Here is a 17,092-nt window from a genome sequence, read left to right as displayed (position 1 = left end):
AGCATGAAATGTGACACAACAGAAGACTTTAGGGCTATGAAGGGCAGCATGGACAAATAGTTTTCTGGTTTTCCTTTTAAAAAAAATTTTTTTAAGTTTTATTTATTTAAGTAATCTCTACACCAGTGTGGGGCCCATCCCCAAGATTAAGAGTTGGATGCTCTTCTGACTGGGCCAGCCAGGTACCCCTTCTAGTTTCTCCGTAATTCATACTTGTTGTAGCTCTGTTCTTTAGCTTTTAATTCTTAGGGTAACTAGTGTATTAGGTAATATTAAAAATTGCCTTCTGAAGCTAGATGGCAATGATTTTTTTTATTGTAATAAAAATTTTATGGAATTTTTATACATAGTAAAATCTTTTAAATTTGGATCCCACAAATTTATTTTTGGTAATGCTTTGGACATATGACATTTGCTTTGTTAATTCTAGTCTCTGGGCTTGGATATATGTGATGTGTCTAGGAGCTGTTGGCAATCTGGTTTCTCTCCATGCGGGGCCTTACTTCCTATTGCGGTTTGAAGGCAGATATGGAAGCTTAGAATGTGGCTCATCTTTCCAGTATTACAAAAACTGTATTATGTACTTGAGCTTATGTTACCTATTGTATTTTAAAGCATTAAATACGATTTATTTTTAAATAGTTAAACTCTTTATGACATTGGACAGGACCTCTTTCTCTTTGTGACAACTGATTATATTACCTAAACAAATCTGTTATTGAACAAAGCAACAGTGTATGCCTATCAATAAATTAATAAAGTTCAAAGCACTAAGATATATTAAGTAAAAGCCATTCAGATCAAGATTTCCTAATTCTTGATTTGCAGAAAAAACAAACACTAGAGTCATCTTCATTTTTGGATAATATAATTTCTAATAATCTATTTCTGTTAGTACTATAAAACTTATTCTAAAAGGAGTATTAAAATATTTTATTAGAGAATGAAAGAATTTTCATATTAAAAGCAAAGTTTTATATGGGACTATTAGGAAATTATTTTTTATCTCTGGGTAAGTCATTTAATTTTCTTGTGTTTTAGTTCATCCATGTGTAAAAATTAAAACAATAATAATTACCTCATAAAGATGTTAAATATCTTAATGAATGTTTGTCTTCTGCTTTGTGAACCATAGATGAAAGATTTTCAGTTGTGCAGAGTATTATTTTCTTTCTTTCTTTCTTTCTTTCTTTCTTTCTTTCTTTCTTTCTTTCTTTCTTTCCTCCTTTCCTTCCTTCCTTCCTTCCTTCCTTCCTTCCTTCCTTCCTTCCTCTCTTTTCTTTTCTTTCTTGTGTATGTGTGTGTGTGTGAGAGATTCTTCAGAAATTACCTAGGACTAATGATTAGTCAACAGTACTTTTATTAACAGCATTTTTACTGTAATAATTACAGATTATTTTCTTAAACATTTTGATATTTATTTTTATTTGAGAGAGAGCACAAACAGGAGAGAGGGAGAGGGAGAGGGAGAGAGAGAGAGAGAGAGAGAGAGAGAGAGAATGAGAGAATATTTAGCAGGCTCCATGCTTAGTGCAGAGCCCTACGCAGGCTCAGTCCTACGACCCCGGGATCATGATCTGAGCTGAAAACCAAGAGTCAGACAGTCAACCAACTGAGCCACCCAGGTGTCCCGATATTTATTTTTTAAATAGAGTTTTATAGAATAAAGAATTCATTTGTAGGGTCTATCATCGGTTCCTCATATATGTAAGAACTACTCACCATATAAAATTTTCAGGGTTAATTGATGTGGTTTTTATTCATTACCTCTTAGAACTTTTTCTTATTTTTACTTCTTGGAGTATTGATGAGGCTTCTTAATAGTGTTCATAGTCCATCCTGTGTTTGTTTTTCTTTGGCTTTTTCAAAATGGCAGTGGCTACTATTTAAGTATATAGTTCATTTGATATTTAGGGTCTGGCTCTCTAGCTTTTTTGTTTGTTTTTGATGTTTAAATTTTAAGAATTATTATTCTTGGGGTGCCTGGCTGGCTCAGTTGGTAGAGCATGTGATTCTAGTTCTTGGTTGTGAGTTCGAGCCCCATGTTGGTGGAGAGATTACTTAAAATTTTTAAAAACAATAAAAAGAAAAGAATTATTCTTATTTTTTTCTCTGGACAGTTTGCTGATACTTCTTGCAGAAGAATTCATGTTGGTATTTTCAAACAGGTCTGGAGGAAACATGTCTAAAATGAAACTTAAAGATTTTCTGTGGATTTTACTTACCCATAATCTTACCTTATACATCATTGAGATTTTACTTTTATATGTCTTCATTAAATTACCATATTGTAATTTTTAAGGGGACAGGACTTCTCTTGTTTACATGGCTATACCTAACTGCAAAGGAGTCTGGGGACTGTAGTTTAGACTTGTGTCCAGCTATAATCCACTTACTGTGGAAGAAGAGAGCAGCTTTTGATGGATAGGTCTTGATTGCTCCCAGGGCATTGTTATGTGTCCCTATTTCTTGCTGCTGAGAATGTGTAGAGGAGAAAGCTGGAGCCTCTTCTCTGTTATCCTATAGCTACTTTGCCAATTAGTCTAATGAGTGTCTTAGGATTCTTTCTTGCTCTTTGTATCCTCTTACCTCAAACTTGGATCTTCCCTGGACTCTTTCTTACCTCTGTAACAGTTCTCTTCTGTACATGTTTTCTTCCTATATTGTTTCTAATTATTACCATCTAATTTAATATTTTTGTGTTTTCTCACCGTTTCTGGTGCTTTGAAAATCTATACATCTATAACTATGTATTATATTAAATTTGCTTCTAGTTATATATTACATAAATTATGTTGCTAAATCATTAAATGTATGAGAATATATTTTAAGTTATGTATAGAATTATGTAATTTGTATTACATAATTTGTATGTAATATGTATAGAATAATATGTAATTTGTATCATATAATTTAAAATAGATCGTAAAACTCCTTTAAACTTTAAAATCTTAGTCTTCTATCCAAATCCCCCAGTATGGTTTTATCCTTTAATATAAGAATAACTCACCTATTCTTCCTTTGATTTGTGGAGTTACAATGACCCATATACCAGAAATATAAAGAAAGAGGAAGTTTCTGTGCCTATTTTCCTCAAGTATTTTCATTATTAAATGATAAATGATAAATATATGTATCATACTTTATATTTACAAAGAACTTTCAGATACATACTCTTATGTTTTGCTACAGCTAAGTGAAATAGGTCAGCTAGATTGTATTCTTTTTGTCACATTTTATAACTGAGGAAAATGAAACTTACCTGGGATGACAAATCTGGTATGTAAAGTCATCAGGATTGTAATCCAGGTTTTCTGATTCCAAATTTAGTATTGTATTCACTATGTTTACTTAAATATTTATGGCTTTTTTGTTTTAAATGTAGAAATTTCAGTGGTCCAGGTCACATATTCCTCATTTGTAAATAAAGGGTTAGATTAGATTTTTTTTTTATAGTTTCATCTAGCTCTAAAATTCTATTTCTAGGGTTTTGGGCATCTCAATCTAATATTAATGTGGATGCTTGAGAGTTTGCACTTAATAAGTAGAGAAATTTATTTATAAGTTCTTTCTGAGATTTTCAGACCCATGGAGCTAAAAGGGATTTAGAAGCCATCCATTTCAAACTCTTACCTATTTCAGGAATCCCTTTTTTAACATTACTGACAGTGGGTTTTTTAGTCTCTGTTTTGAAGGACCCACTGATAGCTTAACTCTTATTTAGGCCTCAATGGTGGCTATAGGTGCCTATAGATATAAAGTATAGGCAGGGAAAAGGGAAAGAAAGAAAATAGAGGAAGGGAGGAAAATAGAGAAAGAGGTAGAAATAAAACAAGGAATAAAAGTGACATGTAAAATAGACTGTTTTGATAGTATGATAATAACAGTTGACTGTTGCTAATTACTGGTATCCATACCATTGGAACATCTTGCCTTAGATTCTGTTAATTTTACTACCTTGGTCCATGTAATCAGATGAAGAAACCTGGGGAATAACACATGTTTTAGATTTCCTATTAATTTTTATTTCTGTTGTATGAATTGTTGTGCCATTTGTTCCTTAAGAAAAACTGACTTGCATTTTTTTTCTTTAGAATTGTGCTTTTAAAGGGACTTTACAGAAAAAATAATAAGATAGTTTAATTGAGCTGAGCGTTTTAATTTGTGCTAATAGTCTTTTTCTTACCAAGACTGCTTTGAATTTAAAGATACAAAGAAATGATGCATTCCCTGAAGAACATCATGATGGTAGTGGTGGAATCTATGATTAACAAGTTTGAAGAAGATGAGGTACGAAGTCAAGAGAGTCAGAAAAAAATCCAGAAGGAGAAGAGCAACAGTTACTGCACAGACAATTGCTCTGATAGTGATTCATCTTTCAATCAGGTGTGTTGTTTTGTTTTGCATTTATGTCTTGAAATGATTATTTATTTATTTAATGTTTATTTTTGAGAGAGACAGAGACAGAATGCGAGTGGGTTAGGGACAGAGAGAGGGAGATACAGAATCCGAAGTGGGCTCCAGGTTCCGAGCTATCAGCACAGAGCCCGATGAGGGGCTCGAACTCATGAGCTGTGAGATCATGACCTGAGCCGAGGTCGGACGCTCAACCGACTGAACCACCCAGGTGCCCCTTGAAATGATATTTAATAATCAGTAGCTTCAATACATTTTTTGTTAGCTAGATTTTTTTCTGCTTTCCAGTTTTAAGATTTATCTAATCTTAAATAACTAATCTTAAAAATCTTAAAATCTTAAAAATATATTTATCTAACCTTAAAGATTTAGTACATGAAATAACATCTTCTAGAATTATATGTTCAGTGATTGATTACATTATATCTAAGACAAATCTTAATGAGGTATGGAAATAAACTAATTGATTTTGGATTCAAAAAATAACACTTGAAAGATCTGCTTAAGGTTTAAACAAAACATCTTATTCCCAATTGATTTTTATTAATCAAAGTTTAACTACATTATAGATAAGATATAGAGATAAAACATTTCCCTTATCTTCTGAGATGAAAGTTGCTCTAAATTGTTAGTTTTAAAACATGAGCTTCTTTTTGGCATCAAGAGATTTGAGGTTTTACATTTTCTCTTTCCAGGTTATTGGAATCCTTGTCACTTGGCTAGAGCAAAGCTAGCAGAAAGGCCACTGGTTAGACTAGACCTAATAGAAGACAAAGGAAACTAGTTAGAATAAAGCTTTATGCATGTACCATGAACTTCCCCACAAAAACTTTCAGGCCAGGTAGAGTCGGTCTGACCTTTCTGTGAATCCTACCTGATATTTCTAATGAAACATTTTCACCTAATTAGTGCTAATGTTGGGATATAGCTATAACAGATCCTAACTATATGCCAAAAAGGGATTTGGGGAGTTGGGGTGAAATGTGAAAAAGTATGTATATTGGTCACAGTTGAGACTGCACTTATGAAGGAAAAATGTTTGGAAGTAGTTAAGGCAGAACTTAAAATTTGCTCTGCTAAGGAGAGATTGTGCTAAGTTTTGAATTTTACAAGTCAAGTTTGTTTATTTTTAAAGATTTTTAATTAATTAATTAGTTTTTTAAGTTTATTTACTTATTTTTGAGACAGAGAGAACATAAGTTGGGGAGAGGCAGAGAGACAGGGGGACACAGAATTCAAAGCAGGCCCCAGGCTCTGACCTATCAGCGCACCACAGCCTGATGCACAAGGCTCAAACCCATGAACTGTGAGATCATGACCTCAGCCAATGTCGGACGTTTAATGGACTGAGCCACCCAGGTGCCCCTCAAGTTTGTTTTCTTGATATGATGGAGGAAATGGCAAAGATTATGAATTTTCTTCACATTGTAGCCCTTAATATTTCCTTGTTGACGTACTCTTTGGAAGAAACTGGGTTATAGGGATTTTAGTTTTGTTTTATTTCAGTAGGTTTATGGAACTGCTTCTTCAGATCAAGGACTTTCTGGAATTAAAAAGCATAGGAAAACCCAACTTTAGGACTCTGGGGGCTCACAGGATCATACTTTCTTACTGATTTAATGAACCATCTGTTTACATTGGAATTGAACAATGAAAGAAAAATAAAATGGAATATCTTTAATTAGTTCTAAGAAGTCCAGGTGTTCAGACTAAATTATTTCCAGTCCTAGAATCGTAGGTTTTTGAAGAAATTCAAAGCTTTGGTAGAAATGGGGTCATACTTTCTAAAGATGTTCTTGTTTTTTATTTTGTTCAGGTTTTATTCTTGGGAACAAATCAGACTTTAAGTTTATATGGCTTCTTTTGGGATGTCCACAGGGTATAACTGCATTTTCAAGTGTTTGCCCCATGAGTATGACTTTATTTCAGAAAGCTCTAATTGAGTTGAAAGTGAACTGTGTCCACCAACAAGGCATGGGATCCCTGGACTTTTGGAAAAAAGATATGAATGCCACAACTACCCTGACAGCTCTTTTAGTTTGGCAGAACTCTAGGAGATGTGTGGGTATGCTTTTGCTTAGTGAAAGGAGACTCTCTTACGTGTAAATTACTAAAGAGAGGCTGAATTAATATGTTCAGGGTTGAAAAGGTGTCCGAAGATATATCAGTCATTCATTCCAATAAATACTGATGTTGATAATAATGCTTTCCAAATTGATAAATTATTTGCTCTGGACTTAGAAAAATCTGAATTGTTCTGTGAATAACATTGAGTAAACAATTCTGATGCTGCTGTTGGTTTTTTGTTTGTTTTTTCATTTTATAATTTCATTTTATTTTTTTTTTTAACTTACATCCAAATTAGCATATAGTGCAACAATGATTTCAGGAGTAGATTCCTTAGTGCCCCTTACCCATTTAGCCCATCCCCCCTCCCACATCCCCTCCAGTAACCCTCAGTTTGTTCTCCATATTTATAAGTCTCTTCTGTTTTGTCCCCCTCCCTGTTTTTATATTATTTTTGTTTCCCTTGCCTTATGGTCATCTGTTTTGTCTCTTAAAGTTTTCATGTGAGTGAAGTTATATGATATTTGTTTTTCTCTGACTAATTTCACTTAGCATAATACCCTCCAGTTCCATCCACGTAGTTGCAAATGTCAAGATTTCATTCTTTTTGATTGCCGAGTAATACTCCATTGTGTGTGTGTGTGGGTATATGTGTATATACATATATATACATATATATATATACATACATATATATATATATGTATATACACCACATCTTTTTATCCATTCACCCATCGATGGACATTTGGGCTCTTTCCATACTTTGGCTATTGTTGATAGTGCTGCTATAAACATGGGGGTGCATGTGTCCCTTTGAAACAGCACACCTGTATCCCTCGGATAGATGCCTAGTAGTGCAATTGCTGGGTCGTAGGGTAGTTCTATTTTTAGTTTTTTGAGGAACCTCTGTACTGTTTTCCAGAGTGGCTGCACCAGCTTGCATTCCCATGCTGTTTTGATACTAGTAGAAAATTTCTAGTTTGCGAAGAGTAGGCTTTATTTCATTGTTATTATTTTTAAAATTGCAGCCTGGTTATATATGGATTTCTGACCTATTATTGAAAATCTTTGGACATGGTTGGCCTTGGACACTATTAATGTATGTTTGAGAATATTAAAAAATAGAGAGATTGGTTTTTATTATAATTTTGAACAGAGCACTGAAAAGATTTGGTATTGTGATTAAACCTTGAAAAAAGTAAGGTAATGAAAACCTTGAAAGAAGCAAGGTAATGTTGGAAAGATAGAAATAATAATACTAGCTGTCTGTTACTGAGATTTCTGCCATATATTGGTCCCTGTACTTGACTTTGTCTTTACTATAGGTGTTACTAGTCAACTTTACAGGAAAAAAAGGCAAGGTTATAGGTAAGTAATTTGCCCAAACTCATATTGCTAGTTAGGAGTGAACTGTGAATTTAAGCCTGGTTTCTCACCCTCTAAAGTCTTTGTTCCATGCTTATACTACCTGGAGACTGCTTGAGTTCAAATCTTGGTTTCACCACTTACTAGCTGTGTGACCCTGGACAAATGTCTTAACTTCCCTGTGCCATAGTGTTTCTCATTTGTAAAATGGGAACGATAATACCACTTAACCTCATATGGTTGTTGAGACTGTTAACAGAGTTAATGTGTATCAAGTCCTTAGAACTGTTGCTGCTGCTCTATATATGTTAGCTTTCATGTCTTAAAGGATGTGCTGAAGTGGATGCCATTCAGAGACATACTAAAATAGACAGTGTCTCAGCTGTGGTCCTGTATGGTTTCTAACTGAGCTTTTCTGGGTCATTTTCTACAGCTGAGAAGGAAGAGGATTACCTCTAATATACATTAAGCTTTTAAAAGTCATGTCCTTTTCTAGTGCAGTTGTTTTGTTTTCTTCTTTCTTAACCATATTCAGTGTGGTACAGCACAGGCATTTTGCTGTTTTATAGTGTGCAAACTATTTAATTATGTTCCAAAGGAACCCCAAGGTGTACACTGTGTGGAGGAGGTGAGTTTAGGATAGCATTAACCTGTTGCCCTTGCATAATGTGAACCTACTTAAGGCATTTACTGTTTATTTGCTTTCAAGACAGGCTGTGTTTGAAACCCATCCTTGGTATCTATGGTAGGCAGTTTAAAGGACCCCTTGAAGATATCCACGTCTGAATCCCCCAAACCTGTGAATATATTAGCTTACATGGCCCAAGGGTCTTTGTTAATGTGATTAAATTAAGGATCTTCAGCTGGGAAGACTATCCTCATCAAGGAGAGTCAAATATAATCAATCACAGCCATCTGTATAGGAGAGCCTCAGGAGGGTCAGAGTCAGGGAAGGTACTGTGTGGGTTGAAATAGAGGCTGGAGTGAGGTGGTTGTTGGCTTTGAGGATAGAAGGAAGCCTATGAGCTAAGGAAAACTGCAGGCAATCTTTAGAGGCTGGAAAAGGTAAGGAAATGAATTCTGCCCCAGAGCCTCCAGAAGCAACACAACCCTGCTGATGTGTTTTAGATTTGTGACTTCCAGAACTGTAAGATAATAAATGCATTGTTCTTTTGAGTCCCTAAGATTATGGTAATTTTTAAAGCGGCGATAGGAAACTACTGTATTAGGGCCTCTATCCCTGCTAGTTCACCTGTCTTCACCTCTTACACAAAGGCCAGGGCTGGTCTTTCCTGTTTTTTAATTCATAGAAAAGGAGATACTATTCCTTCAACTTTGTGCTTGAACCACCTCCTGGGAACAGTCTGAACTCCATCTTGTGCTAGGCTTTGAATTTTTCCAGTAAGATTTTTTGTGTAGCTTTTTCCCTTTATTGGGTGGATGGTCTCTCTTCTGTCTTTGAGAGTATTTGCTTTCAAGGACCCTCATGTATGTTTTATCTGGACTTCTCAAACCTTAGAGTATTTTGAGTTCAACCCATTTTCTGGCCTCTCCTACAGTCTTCAAAGCTTTTACAGTGCTCTTTTTGGTGAGGAATTCTGCTTTTGAGGATTTCATGCTACGGAGTCTTGTAAGACTCCTCTTTTTCAGCAACATCAGCCAGAGAACAGGAGGAAATACACAGCCCAAACTGCACTTCACAAGTTCTTCCATCTCTAGTTGCCCTCAATTCATAAGATTTTGATTATTCTTGTTTTATAAGCAGAAAAAGATAGGAGCCTAAAGTCTTAAAAGCAGAAATGAAAGGGAAAGGTAGCTGAAACTAGAGAACAGGAAGATGGTAGCATTGATAATGCAGCTGCTTCATTTTAGGTTGGAGGCAGGTGGATTGCTGGGGAGGTTTGGGCAGGTGCAGGTGTGAACTTGCTTGCTTGCCTAATAGTTATCTCTTGAGACAGTCTGACACCAGAAAAACTAATTTCTTTGATTAACAGTGCTAAGTATCTTCTTGATGAATATCTAAAGTTTCTTTATACTTTAAAATATTAATAGATTTTTGTTATTACCTCTCAATGGCAGCACTTTTAAAGTGAAAGCTGTTTTTGTTAAACCATAAAACATAGGAAATTAAGGAACATTTTTCACTTGAAAATGTTTTTAAAGCATTGCTTTTGTTTTGAATTAGTAACTTTGTTCCATATTTAAGGCATAATGAAAGGCAGGCACATAATTTAAAAAGTTTTAGAAGCACTAAAATTTGAAAAAGCTATTCTATAGGAAACTAAGTCATTCTGAATCTTGGAGACAAACCAGTCTGAAATAAAGTTTTGCTCTGCCATTGATGAATTGTGGACCTTGGTTTCTTCTCTCGGTGCCTCGGTTTTCTTATCTGTTACAGTGGAGATAGTAATAGAACCTACCTTATAGGTTTGCTTTGTGGACTTAATGTATGTAAACCATTTTCAGCACAACCTGGCATAAGAACTAAATGTTTGCTGTTGTCCTATTTATCATCATTGGGTGATTTTTAAAATTAAAAATAGAGAAATTGTTCATTTAGACATATTAAAGCCTGAAATATCATTAGGTTTGATAGTTATATATTTCTTATTTCCAATAGTTATATTGTTCAGACCACAGTAATGTTGTCTGTCTTTGCTTGTATTTTAATGGTTTATACAGTTTACAAGCCAAACATTTGGAGACTTCTAGGGTACATTAATTTTGAGGGTAGTTTGATTTTATTTAAGTGTAGTCATTGAATAATGTGAATATTCTTTAGTATATGTTGTAATTAATGATAACTGTTAGCAAAAAAATTACAGAATGATTAATTTTTGCAATCTTTAGTAAATTTCAATTGAAAGAAATCTATCCCAATCTTATTTTAGCATATAAATACCTTTAATTAAGATCTATATGATTATACAGAGGACCAAATCTTAGATTATCGATCTTATTTCTTGCTCTTTCTCCTTAGACTGTGCTAGAAATGATTTGTGTAGTTTATGCTTTAACATATGTAAATATGTTGGGGAAGAAACTTCCTTTTGGAAGGTGTCTACCCATATTGATACTGCCAACAGATATGTTGCTCTACAAATCAAGTGGGCCGATACTACTCACCCCAGGAATTTTCAATCTAAGAAATATCTGCAACAGCTGAAAAATCTTAACAAATTGGTATTAAATGGGACACACTATCTACTTTGCTCCAGTTAACAAAGTTATTAGTTGGTTGCTATCGCAATTGATGTTCATTCACTGATGCACAATAACACACAGCTACCTTAAAAAAACAAAAGGGTAACCTTTAAGGCAAATATTAGGCTCATTCTGATGTCCAGTGTAACAAAAGTTTTCATTGCTTAAATAGCATTTTTAAAGAGTAGTATATACTATGTTTTTTTCTTTTTTTTCCAAAAATTTTTAAATGTTTATTTTTGAGAGAGACAGAGACAGAGTGCAAGCAGGGAAGGACAGAGAGAGAGAGAGAGAGAGAGAGAGAGAGAGAGAGAGACACAGAATCTGGAGCAGGTTCCGGGCTCTGAGCTGTCAGCACAAAGCCGGACTTGGGACTTGAACCCACAAACTGCGAGATCATGACCTGAGCTGAAGTTGGACACTTAACTGACTGAGCCACCCAGGTGCCCCAGTATGTACTATATTTAAGATAATTAACAGAATTCATAATTAAGTGATAAAGGGGTAGTAAATAGATTGATGAGGCAGCTCCAATCAAATAACTATTAAAGTCTATGCTTTTTTTTTAAAAAAAAGATTTTATTTTTTTGTTTTATTTCTTTTTAAATTTATTTATTTTGAGAAAGAAAGGGGAGGGGGGAGAGAATGAGTGGGAGAGGGGCAGAGAGGGGAGAGAAATGATCCTAAGCAGGCTTTGAGCTGTTAGTACAGAGCCCGACTTAGGGCTCAAACTCATGAATCGAGATCATGACCTGTGCTGAGTCAAAGAGCCAGATGCTTAACCAGTTAAGCCACCCAGGTGCCCCAAGATTTTATTATTTTTAAGCAATCTCTACACTCAATGCGGGGCTTGAACCCACAACCCCAAGATGGAGAGTTGCACACTCCACCCTTTGAGTCAGCCAGGTGCCTCAAGTCTGTGCTTTTTGAATTTGTATTATAACCTGGGAGAAAAGGCAAGTATGGTAGAATTGAGGGACTTCAACCCAACAAATATGTATTGAGCATATACTTTGTGTAATATTTTGTAATAGGCACTGCAAAAGTGAAAAGATTAATTATATACACATTATGTCTTCAAGGAGCTTACTTGAGATGAAGAGGATATGTACACAAATAACAGAGTTGTAAGGTAGAAATAATGTGTCCTAGGAAATCTAAAGAAGAATCCTTGTAACTAAGAATATCAGAGCAATAGAGGAAAGTATTTTAGACAAGGGAATGGACAAAAGCTCTCAATCAACAAAGAATGGCGTATTGGGGAACCTGTAGTTTATGTGAAGAGTTTAAACAAAGAGTTTGTGAGGAGTAAATGGAAAGGGTAGGTTAAGGCCAAATTATGGAGCAAGGATTAGATCTTAATTATTGCTCCTAGCTATAAAATTCAAGTGCCTGGTACATAATAGGTATCTGAAACATAGTAGATGCCAAATAAATGTTTAAGGAATAAATGAATGCATTCAAAGGATAAACTGGATTGTTTTGTAAGTAAAAGGAAATCATTTTAAGTTTCTGAACAGAAAAATGTGTTCGGGAGATTTACTTGAGTTATGTGCAGAAGGGCATGAGTGGGTAAGAAAGCTGAAGAAGGCCTGAACTATGGAGGCTTTGTAGGAATAAATAGTGACTGATGTGAGAATTACAGACATAGGATCATTAAACTTGGTTATTCAAGTGTTTTGGGCAGGAGGGTAGTGCAGAGTGGGTATAGAGTCAAAAGTCTTGCTATGATTTCAAGCCAAAGTGGCTACAAGACCATGGGGTGTCATAAACCACGCCTGGGATTAGAAAGGAGGTTTAGGTGTGGAGAAGAATATGGAAGTTCACTTTCATTTATTTTTAAAGATTTTGAATTTCAAGTACCAGTAAGGTATCTCAATGGTGTAACAAGTGTTGAAAATGCAGGACTCAAGAAAAGTTGGGGATAACACAGTATGAGTCATCTCTGTTTAATTCCTATGGAAGCCACCTAAAATAGGCGAGACCCTAGGAAAAACAGTTTCAGAGGGTCAAGAGAAACCAAAAGGTGGGACAGACAAGAAGGCGCCAAACCACAATGCACTGGGTAGGAACTTGCGGGGGTGGGGGTGGGGTGAATTTCAAGGTGGAAGTGATGGTAACTAGCTGTAATGAAGGCTAGAGGGAATTTAAGGAGGGGGATGAATTTCAAGGTGGAAGTGATGGTAATTTGCTGCAAGAGGGAAGTCTATCATGAGGGCTAAGAAAAGATCTTTTAATTTGGCTAACTCACCACAGAATAATATTGGGGGAAAGAGGAGGTAATTTGAGGGATCATCATGTTGATTAGCCTTAATCATTTTGTTAAATAAAAGGCAAAACCATTTTCAGAGACTAAGGGTTGCTTGTTTGGAGTATTGCACAGAAGATTGGAAACAAAGGCTTTGTCATGGAGAGCATTTAAGTAAATGAATTTTGTTAAGGTCTATGTAATTACCCTTTTTGACTGCTACTTTGACATAATATTGGTTGCTTCCCCAAATATGAACTCACTGTAGTTGAGAATGTTCAAAAAATGTCTGGCTCCCCATTTATCAGGGTTGTTGTAGAGCATGCCTCTATATTGAAAAAGGGACTAGATTAGAATGGGAATCTATGGAAATCAATGAAATATATCTTTAGATTTTTTGATCTTGAGTAGGTAGTTGGTAGGTAGAGTCAGTTATTTTATATTTTTTCATAGAAAATTTCCTGAGAGGGGCACCTGGGGGACTCAGTGGTTTAGCATCTGACTTCGGTCACGATCTCACAGTTTGTGGGTTCGAGCCCTGCATCAGCTTCTGTGTGGACAGCTCAGAGCCTGGGGCCTGCTTTGGATTCTGTGTCTCCCTCTCTCTCTGCCCCTTCCCTGCTTGTGCTCTGTCTCTCAAAAATAAATAAACATTAAAAATTTTTCAAAAAAAATTTCTTGAGAAACAGGAAATTTACTTCGGTTAAAAATTTTATAACAATAAAGCAAAAGACTTTACAATTTTCCCATTTAATTCTTACAGTGATGCTGGGAGGTAGATGTGAAAACTGAAGATGGGGTTTAAGACTCCAGAGTCATATAACTAGTTTGAGCTGGGGTTTAAACTTCATCTATCCAATTAAGATTCATGTCCTTGAAATTGTAGTTCTTTTTAGTAAGTTGGACAGCAAGACATTTTAGACATAGATAATCTGGTAAAAGTCATGATGGAAGTAGACAGATCAGAAGAAATAAAGTTTATAAGAGAGGCAAAAGGGCTAGGTGAAGGGGGGGGGAAGTTTTTCTAGCAATAGAGTAGAATGAGTATATATATACACATATACTTTACATATATTTTAGACACTTATACGCATGTGTATATATACTGTTGAAAGTACATATATGCATTATGTATCACAAATGCATATTAGCACTTACGCTTATATAAATACTATTTTAGATATTCTATGTTATCTTTTTTTCATTTGGTGAGACTGCTACATTCATATACTTACGTTTATCATTGGTAATTATTATTCATAAATTTTAGTATTTTAATTGTAATACAAAAATTCAAAATTAAAGATCTATTTAATATATAGTGCTTTTAAAAAGCATGTATCAGAGTTCTTCACAGCTGAACTATATACTTTTAGAAAGGAAGAAAACTCAGCAAAACCTGAGACTCTTTAAGAAATGAAGTATTGGTCTGTTACGTTTTTTTTTTTTTTTTTTTTTTTTTTTTTTATTAAAGTGGTTATGTACCCTGTATTGTTAGGGACCATGTAGCATTGTGGGAAGACTCACTTTGGAGTCATTTATGTATTAAACTAATGTATATTGAGGGCCTATGAGGCACTGATTCAGGTATTGGGGATGCTATAGTGAAAAAAGACCAAATTCTAACCCATAATAGGGCAGACATGAAGAATTCTGGAGGAAGAGTGTTGCCCAGCAGGAGGAATGGCAATGGTAAAGGTTCTTAGGCTAAAGTGAGCATGGATGGCATCTTCCAGAAATGGAGAAAAAAGGCCAGTGAGACTGAAGCCTGACTGGCAGAGGGAAGAATTGTATAACCGTGTATTAAAGAATCAGGGGCCCAGATCATATAAGTAAATTCCCTATATTCTGAATAATGTGAGAGGTCTTTTTGTGAGGTTGAAATAAGGGAGATTAATGGATTTGATGTATAACTTTGAAAAGCTCCATCTGACTGTTGCTAGAGAAGGGATGGTGGTGTGGCGTAGGATGGGATGAGTCAAAGCAAGGAGACTGGTTAGGATGAACTGAAGTGGTCTAGGCTAGAGTCGATGGTGCTTTGGTTTAAGGTTTTAGCAGGGAAGTTGTGTGGGGTAGTTGGTGTTAAGGTTTGTGAAACTTGGGGATTATCTTTTGGAACTTAATAATATTGGATATAGGAAGTGAGAAAGTGAAGAGCCAAGATTGATTCCTATTTTTAACATACATTTTTTTTTTTTAATTGTATAGAAAGTGCCTGAGCATGAGTTGGGGAGAGGGGCAGAGGGAGACAGAGGGAAAGAGAGAGAATCTTAAGCAGGCTCCACACTAAGTGTAGAGCCCTATGCGGGGCATGATCCCACGGCTCTGGGATCATGACCTGAGCTGAAATCAAGAGTCGGTTGCTCAACCCACTGAGCCACCCAGGTGCCCCGACTCCTAGTTTTGATCTAAGTACAAAATCTGGTTTAGGAGGATGGAGAAGTTTCAGGAAGGAGCAGGTTTGGAATAAAATATTCTGTCTTGGACATGTTAAGTTTGAGATGCTTATTAGACATTCAAGTGGAGATGTTGAAAGGATAATTATATATAACTTTGGAGATGAAGTAACTGATAAAAATTTGAGTCATCATGATGTACCTAACTGGAAGAGAAAGAGTATAGATAGCAAAAATGTGGATGGGAATCTGAGTTCTGATAACTTTGGACTTGGAAAAGTTATTCAACCTTGGTTTTCATATTTCTCCTGTTTCAGTCATTGTGAATTTATATCATATAGGGCTTGTTACATAAAAGATAATAAATGACAGCTATAATTTTAATGGCAGTTTTATTTTTAGATGATTATTTTAGGTATTAGTCATATTTAAACTGCCTTCATCAAGAAAAAGACCCTTTCCTTTTCCAACATAGCTTATGGTCTATTATAAACTTTTTTCTAGATGGAGACTTTTACCTCAGGAATTTTTCACCAAAAAGGAGGCCTGGAGAAAGGCTTAAGGAAAGTACAGGAAAGCAAAGGAACCAAAATATTCAAGCAGCATTGTAGCTATGCCTAGGGTACTAGCAGTGCCTTCTTGTTTTATCTTACTGTTTCATTCATTTCACATTTCTGGGCACAAAACATCTTGGCTTTACATCTTTTGAATCTTATGTTCTACACATTGAAGTTGCTCAGCAAATAATAATTTTCAGATACGTGTAGTACACTGTTCTCCTGAGACATTCAGTTTCCATTTAAATGCCTTGGGAAACAAATTCCAAGTTTTCTGCCAAGTCAGAATAGATCACCCCCTTTTCTTGCTCAGAATGCATTTTGTGCTTGGAGTTATATTAAAAAATAATTTATAGCAGTACTTCTAAAAGTCTACTAAATGAATGTTTTGTCAATTGTGTTACAGAGTTACAAATTTTGTCAAGGAAAATTACAATTGATTTTAGACCAGTTGGAGCCTGGGCAACCTAAAGAGGTAAGTTTAAAGGGTAGCTATCAAGTTTAGTCAGATATATAATATATATAATATATTCAGTCTCAGCTAGACTGTTTCTCTTGAGGATAAGTGTTTATTATCATGATGCTCCTAGACTGATAACCCTGCTAGACTTTCCAGTCTTGAAATAAGAGGTCACAGAGTAAGGGAGGCTCTCAGAGAATTTTCATGGTTTGTAGGAGAAAATTTTTACATCTAGTTTCAGTTTTAAAGGGATAAAGTTATAAGTAGTTGTCCCCCAAATTGTTCTTTCACTGTTGCTTTGTGTGTAATATTTTAGTGATTTCTTTGAGGAAAAACTATCTTCATTTAATGTTCCTTCTACTTCTAGAAAATGTGA

At 35.2% G+C, this 17,092-nt stretch overlaps 1 protein-coding gene across 2 annotated transcripts in view; it reads left to right on the top strand.

Moving 5' to 3' along the window:
* Positions 1-17,092, top strand: part of TBC1D32 (TBC1 domain family member 32) — a 200,708-nt gene that overhangs the window by 15,091 nt on the left and 168,525 nt on the right. For both annotated transcript variants that reach the window (XM_060616533.3, XM_078447256.2), the window contains exons 4-5: positions 4,209-4,386; positions 16,663-16,731. In XM_060616533.3, coding sequence (XP_060472516.3) covers positions 4,209-4,386; positions 16,663-16,731 — 247 coding nt within the window. The remainder of the gene's footprint in view (positions 1-4,208; positions 4,387-16,662; positions 16,732-17,092) is intronic.

Source organism: Panthera onca, chromosome B2 (assembly GCF_046562875.1).
Source record: "Panthera onca isolate mPanOnc1 chromosome B2, mPanOnc1 haplotype 2, whole genome shotgun sequence".
NCBI classification, from domain to species: Eukaryota; Metazoa; Chordata; class Mammalia; order Carnivora; family Felidae; genus Panthera; species Panthera onca.
Note: the sequence above shows the minus strand (reverse complement) of the source record. Positions and strands in the feature narration are given on the sequence as shown.